At 48.1% G+C, this 7492-nt stretch overlaps 1 protein-coding gene across 2 annotated transcripts; it reads left to right on the top strand.

The window, feature by feature from the left end:
- The first annotated feature begins 806 nt into the window (after positions 1-806).
- Positions 807-6232, top strand: CALCB (calcitonin related polypeptide beta). 2 transcript variants are annotated; one of them, XM_047776219.1, is made up of 5 exons: positions 807-858; positions 1949-2041; positions 2306-2449; positions 4435-4615; positions 5782-6232. In XM_047776219.1, the coding sequence occupies exons 2-4, from the start codon at positions 1956-1958 to the stop codon at positions 4595-4597; spliced, it is 393 nt and encodes a 130-aa protein (XP_047632175.1). In that variant the 5' UTR covers positions 807-858; positions 1949-1955; the 3' UTR covers positions 4598-4615; positions 5782-6232. The 2 variants fall into 2 exon arrangements, with proteins under 2 accessions (XP_047632175.1, XP_047632174.1); XM_047776218.1 differs by lacking the exons at positions 4435-4615; positions 5782-6232 and adding an exon at positions 3325-3822.
- The last annotated feature ends 1260 nt before the right edge of the window (positions 6233-7492 follow it).

Below are 7492 nucleotides of genomic sequence, written 5' to 3'. Positions count from 1 at the left end.
CAGAAGCGGTGGACAGCTGTGTAAACCAACTCTGGTGCCACAGTGCAGGATCCCCGGTTAGAGAAGGGGATGCTGAACCCATGATAGAGAATTCGGTGGGGGAGGGGGGCTATGAGGGGGATGCCTAATGCACTGTACAGTCAGGACCAGCTTTGCCCCCTTCCCCAGTTCTTCCACTCCTACCTGCCCTGGAGGAGTGAGGCAAAGGAAGCTAGATTGTCAAACTGGAGGTAAAAGAAGTGTGGGGCCCTGGGTACCAGGGTGCGGTTGAAGGAGGGGTGGGAGCTGAGGATATGCTACATCACCCCACGTGGTCCAAAGAGTTCAGTCTTTCAAAGACCCTTTTCCCCCATCACTCCCCCCGCCCCCTTTCTGCTGTAGGCTATTTCATCAGAGATCCCTTCAGAATTAAAGTCATCCGGCCAGGGTCTCTACTGGTGTAGCAGGAGGGGATTGGAGACCAGAGCTCAGGCACAAAGAAAGTAAGAGAAACTTTGGCCCCTCACTGTTGGTGATGCCAGGATCTCCCCAATTTTCTCCCACTTTCTGGACTCCGAAGTCTTTCCAACCTCTCCAAGCCCTCCCTCTCCTTAAGCAATGACCTCATTGCAAATGACAGCCAGAGCGGATGGTTCCCCTCCCTAGTGGACCGGTGTGGGGAGAGCGAGCAATGACGCAATGGGAGCTGGGTCGCTCCTGGCCACTTTGGATTGGCCGCGCCGGCTCGTGGGGACTTCCCCGCCCCCTATCACTGGCATAAGAGCGGAGAGCTCCGCAAGGAAGACACCCACAGCAGGCGTTGTGTCTATCCCCGTGGACCGGCCGCTCCCGCTGCTCTCCTGACACTCCAGTCGCCAGGTGAGAACTTCCCACTCTGCACACTCTAATTACCAGCCGCTGCATTAGTTCATCCAGTTTGCGCCATTAGCCTGCCTGCCTCTCTTTTGCTTCTTGCTGCCATCGCGGCCCACCTAGAACTAGGTGCTCCTAGCTGTCTGTCCCACTTGGCTTGCTCGGGGAGAAGGCGGGAGGTAGGGGCTGTCAGCTCATTTTCTTCTAACTAGTGCCAATAAAACCACAAGCATCCCCAGGGCTTCACCTGGGTGCTGGAAGCATGGTGAACTCACCTAGGAGGGTCTGCAGCCCCTACATTAGTGCCCACCATTGTGGGCATGCAGGATCCTGCTGAGTTTGGTCCGGGAGTGCCCTGTGCAGTCTGTGTTCTGAAGGATGGCTGAGTCCTGAGCCTCTCTCTGAGGTACCTCCAGCCCACAGACGTTCCTGGGGCATTGGTAGGGACTTGGGGCAATGCAGTCAGCCGGCTAGAACATTGGGCTCACCTTGGAGAGCTGGCACCCAGCACTTGCTGCTAAACCCCACTCCACTGGAGGCAGGCTGTGCGGGCAGAGTCCAGAGACACCAGTAACTAGCACGTTAAATTATCCCCAAATCCAAACGCACAGGCTGGGAGATAGGTGCTGCTTTCCAATTTACCCTTCCTGCCTCCCTCTCCCACCTGTTGGCCGGGAAGTCCAGCAGAGGTGAAGGTGGTCCTAGAGTTTTCAGCCCCTTAGAAGATAGGCACAATGGCCACCTCAGGAGAGCAAGTCTCCAGCAGGGTGGGTCCTCGCTTGGTTTCTGCATAGGGCAAAAGTTGTGGATTTATGTGGATGCGTGTGGCTTTTTCCTGGCTTTCCACAGAACAAAACCAGAATCTCCCACCCTCACCCCATGATATCTGTTTCTGCTGTATCAAGCAATTCAGTGTAATATATATTTTCAGATTCAAAGCAGCCCATCTGACAAATGAATGAAACCGAACCCTGGGGAGATGGGATAACCTGCCTGGATTCACCAGTTGTGGCAGAGGCCAGACTGGAACCTGGGTCTGTGGGCTCCAGGCGGTGCTTGGTTTTGGTGCAGTGGTAATGTCATTCTCCCTTTACAGAGGCATCATGGGCTTCGGGAAATCCTCCCCCTTCCTGGCTTTCAGCATCTTGGTCCTGTGCCAAGCAGGCAGTCTCCAGGCGACACCACTCAGGTGAGACAGCCTGAAGCCATGAGAGCTTTCTCCTTCCTCTGCTTCTGGGATCAGGCGATTCTGTGCCTCTGAAGCCACAGCAGTGGGAAGCTCCCAGTGAATCAACATCCTCAAGTGGACATTGGCCTTGAGCCCTGTGGGTTGGGAGTCAGGAGAGCCACATTCTCAGGGAAAGCCAGAGGGACCAGGAAGCCTGGCTGCTGATCCTGGGAAGGAGGCAGGCAGTGGCTTAGAGCCTGTACTGGGTTTGCTTCCTCTCTCCAGGTCTGCTTTGGAGACCCTCCCAGATCCTGGGCCACTCAGTGAGAAGGAAGGTCGCCTCCTGCTGGCTGCACTGGTGAAAGCCTATGTCCAGAGGAAGACCAATGAATTGGAGCAAGAGCAGGAGCAGGAGACAGAGGGCTCCAGGTAAGGCACTCCATCCACCCTTGGCACATTCAGGAGGACATATTCTAGAAAGGTAGGAAAAACAACATCTGGCCAGGAGCCCAGCAGGCTCCTCACCAGGATCTGAGACCCAGCCATTCTCAGTCTACATGGAAGGCAGAGGCGGTCCAGGTGCAGCTGGAGGGACTGTGGTTAGATACATTGAAATGATCCATTCCTGGAAGCTGTTAGGAAATGAAATGGAGAGGTAGGGGATCAATTACTCTGGGACTTGATCTTGCCCAACTAAGGAGAAGCCCAGCATTGGATATGTTAGGACCGGTAAGTGTGAGGCCAGGGGATAGACCTGGTATAGCTCAGGATGTCTTAGAAAATTTAACCTGTGTATGTTGTTCTTTCACACCTGCAAGGTGCCTGCATCACCCATTTGGCAGGTGAAGCCTAAGGCTTTGTAGAGAGTGGGGTCAGGTAGAACAGTATCTGAGGTAGGTCCAGGGCCTTTAGATGCGTAGAATGTGTGGCGATGTGCATGCTCTTGTGAGTCAAGACACTCTTCCCCAGCCCCACCTCCCTGTGCACCCTGAGCTTGGGGCTCACACCAGCAGAGGCATGTGTAGCACCTGCATCTGCCCTGGGAACCTCTATGCAGAGCATAAAGGTCTGAGCAGCATGTGGAATGCCAGAAAAGGTCATCCCTCCCCACCACAGCCCTTCGCCACATCGCCCTGGCTCAGTGAACCTCTGCATCCTCCTAATGGAGGATGCATGAGCCACCCTCCTGCTTGCCCCCTCCTGCCTCTGTTCCAGGTCCCCCTTCCCTGGTCTAACCTTCTGCATGAGTGCCCTTGGGGGCAGCCCTGGGGCATGGTATTGTCTGGCATGTCTTTTCCCTGCAGCCTGGACAGCTCCAGAGCTAAGCGGTGCAGTAATCTGAGTACCTGTGTGCTGAGTGCGTACTGGAGGAACCTGAACAACTTTCATAGATTCTCTGGCATGGGCTTCGGGCCTGAAACACCTGGCAAGAAAAGTGACATAGCCAGCAGCTTGGAGAGGGACCTCTTCCCCCGTGGGATGCCCCAGGACGCCAACTGAACTTCTTCCCCTCCTACCTGATTTCCCTTCTTGTTCCCATGGATGAAATTAATGCATGCAGATTTCACTCTGATTGCTCTTCAAGCTGGTGTGGGTAGCTTTGCTTATGACAGAGAATGCTGGGGACCTCTGAGTGGAAAGAAAAAGAGTAGGACTCACAGACAAGGTTAGAGATTAAAAAAAGAGTCAGGGAAGCTTCTGAGATCCCAGAGGATGTCATGGCAGAGTCCTCCAATTCCTGCTTCATCCCTCATGCCTCATCATTGATTAATAAACCTATTTTCTAAAGGATTTTCACTTTGGTGGTCGTTACTCTGGTCCCTGTCCAAGGCCTGAGAGTGCTTAAAAGTAGCCTGAGCCTCAGGGTAGTGGGATACAGGACTTGGTGAGGGTCCCTGTGAACCCGCTCCAGCAATAAGAACAGCTGTGCTGAGGAGCAGGTAAGCACTTCTGGTGGGGGAAGCTAGGGGAGTGGGGTGGGGGGGGGGGATGCTGCAAATCCTGTGCTCTGCGCCTCTTTCAGGTAAGACTTCAACGAATTTTCATTTTTTCCTTAGAAAGTGGTTTAGTTGGTGCTCATGGCTGGGGTATGGCCTCTGTATGTTCCTTGTGTGTTGGGGTGGGGCTGGGCCTTTGCTGACCACTCCTTCCTGATCCCAAATCCACCCCGTGCAAGGAATGATAAGGGTGGGGTTTGCCTCATGTCTTAGAATTGGGGTGTTTTGTGAAAGTCTTTGGAAAGGCTGCCAGGCCATTTCCCCTAACAGCTTTGATAATTGCATTTAGGAGAAACACTTATTCTAAGTGGTGTGTCAACTAGCTACAATTCTCTTTATGAGGGCTCCATGGGGGTAGGTTGCAGCCCCAGCCTCTCACTGACAGGTCTTCTGTCCTTTCTCCATCCTATAAATCAGCATCACTGCCCAGAAGAGGTCCTGCAACACTGCTACCTGTGTGACCCATCGGCTGGCAGGCTTGCTGAGCAGATCTGGGGGTATGGTGAAGAGCAACTTTGTGCCCACCGATGTGGGCTCTGAAGCATTTGGCCGACGCCGCAGGGAGCTTCAGGAGCAGTGAAATGACTCCAGGAAGAAGGTGACTGCCTTATATGTCGGATGGGGAGGGGAAGGGATTTGGTTAGGACTCTCCAATTATATTCTTCCTCTTGAGGTTCTGAGTTCCTCCTACAACTCCACTTGAAATCAGAGCACTAGGATAGGCTGCAGAGATGCAGTGTCATCTTTCTGAGAAGAGATGGGTTCAGAAGGGGAGAGTCTTGCAAATCTTAGCCCGAGCCACTGGCCATTAATGAACTCAGGTTCCAAAAGCCCTCAACTCTTTTTTTTTTCATTTATAACGATTTTTATTTTTTCCATTATAGCTGGTTTACAGTGTTCTGTCAATTTTCTACTGTATAGCATGGTGACCCAGTTACACATACATGTATACATTCTTTTTTCTCACATTATCATGCTCCATCACAAGTGACTAGATATCGTTCCCAGTGCTATACAGCAGGATCTCATTGCTTATCCATTCCAAAGGCAATAGTTTGCATCTATTAACCCCATATTCCCAATCCATCCCACTCCCCCTCCCCCCTTGGCAACCACAAGTCTCTTCTCCATGTCCATGATTTTTTTTCATTTATAATGATTTTTATTTTGCCCTCAACTCTTGATCATTGTTCTCAGATTCAGACCAGTGGGCTGTAATATAACAGTGCTGCTAATATTAACAGTGACCATTGAATTGTTTTCTCATCATTTGCGTTAAAAGCCTGCTTACATCTCACATCTGTAATTTATAAATACTGTTTAGTTAAAGAAGCATTTCTGGGAGTTCCTGTTGTGGAGCAGCGGAAATGAATCTGACTAGGGACCATGAGGTTTCGGGTTCAATCCCTGGCCTCGCTCAGTGGGTTAAGGATCCGGCATTGCCATGTGCTGTGGTGTAGGTCGCAGATGAGGCTCGGATCTGGTGTTGCTGTGGCTCTGGCGTAGGCCAGCAGCAACAGCTCCTATTAAATCGCTAAGCTGGGAACCTCAATATGCCATGGGTGTGGCCCTATAAAGACAAAAGACAAAAGACAAAAAAAAAAAAGAAGAAGAAGCACTTCTGTAAATTTGTGTTCTTTTCAGTAATAATTGTGATTGTGTCCTTCTGGTCCTTCTTACTCTCCTACTTCTCTTTCGTCTTCTTTTCTTCTTCTTCCTTCTTCTCCTCTTCTTCTTTTTCATTCCATTTCTTTTTCATCTTAGGTTACCATGAAGCTGAACTCACCACTTCAATTAATTTCTGCTGACAACAACTTGGTGAGAAGGCCCCATGGAAGATATAACATGTTTGCATCCTAATAGATATTGAAAAAAGCACCTTTGTCACTTGGAAGGAATGAAACTGAATGCAAAATAAGCTAATTCCATATTTGTTGTGCATCTTTTTTATATTTGATTCTATGTGCAGTAAATGCGATGGCATCTCTCATTAGCTTCTCTGGTAGCAAATTGGTTCTTTGAAAGCTGTCCTGTTGATCATGGCAGCTCTGCCAAATTTTAACATTAAATCACTGCCTCTGTGGCCTCTGGGGACACATGTAATGGTGATGCTGTGCTTTGTCTAAGAACATGATTGTATAATTTGTTTAAGGAAATGTTAATATTGTGCCATTTGTGAACTTCATTAAGATTAAAAACATATTTTGGGTACACTTGTTTCAAGACCCTGTTGGTTCATTTCAAATTATCTTTTTATATGATAATAATAATAATAGATGTATTTTGAGTGCTTACTACGGGCCAGATGGTGTTCTAAGACACTGCTTTATACCTATTAGTTCAGTTCATCTTTAGGACAATGCCATGGGACTGGGCCCCCTTATCATTTTCACGTTACACCTGGGAAAACAGAGGCACGGAAATGTGAAGTCCAAGGTCACACAGACAGATAGTGGTTGACACAGGTGCTGGTTTCCAGAAATCACTGCAGTGTATGTTTCTCAACAATGGCTCCCGATGTCTTCCAGAGACCTGTGATCCATTCTTTGACCTCACTGCCTGAGACAGTAGATCCGCAGATTGTAAGACAAATGGGAAATTTAAAACGTAGAAGTAATCTAGTCTTTATATAATACATTAATCCCTTGTTCCCATTACTTGGTGCAATAGGCTGTTTGCATACCCCTCAAAATTCATGTGTTGAAACCTAACTCCCAAAGTGATAATTTTAGGAGATGGGGGGGTTTCAGGAGGCTATTAAGCCATAAAGAGATCCCCTCATGAATGGGATTAGTGTCCTTATAAATGAGGCCCAAGAGAACTCCCTTGTTCCTTCTACCCTGTGAGGTTACAGTGAGAAATTTGCTGTGAGTGAGGAATTGGGCCCTTCACTAGATATAAATCTGCAGGTGCCCTGGTCATGGGCTTTCCAGCCTCTAAGAAATAAATATTTGTTGTTTATAAGCCACCCAGTTTATGGTATTTTATAATACAAGCCTGAATGAACTAAAACACTTGGCTTCAATGATGATCAATTTGTGGTCAATGTTATTACACCTATGAGCTATCTACCTCCCTGGAACCTCTCCCCCACCCAATAGATCTGTAAGTGTTTCCCCTTGTATCTCCAAATGGGAAGGACTCTTAAACATAACTAAAATTCCATTTAACAACTAAATAGTTCAAATCCCTCAATTACCTTATTTATGTGTATATATGATATATTATTAATCATATATATAAAAATCACATGCAAAATTATATGTTAGTTTCAGGTATACAGCAAAGTGATTCAGTTATATATAGTATATACATAAAATTATATGTAACATTAATGATAATAAGTTATATATATAAAATGAGTTTTGCCAATACATCTTAGTCATGTAATCGCTACCACAAAAGGTACAAAACAGTTTCATTTCTCTTCAAAAGTTTCCCATTTCTCCTTTGCCATCAATTGCCCCCTCAACCC

This window comes from Phacochoerus africanus, chromosome 4 (genome assembly GCF_016906955.1).
Source record: "Phacochoerus africanus isolate WHEZ1 chromosome 4, ROS_Pafr_v1, whole genome shotgun sequence".
Classification (NCBI taxonomy): domain Eukaryota; kingdom Metazoa; phylum Chordata; class Mammalia; order Artiodactyla; family Suidae; genus Phacochoerus; species Phacochoerus africanus.
Note: the sequence above shows the minus strand (reverse complement) of the source record. Positions and strands in the feature narration are given on the sequence as shown.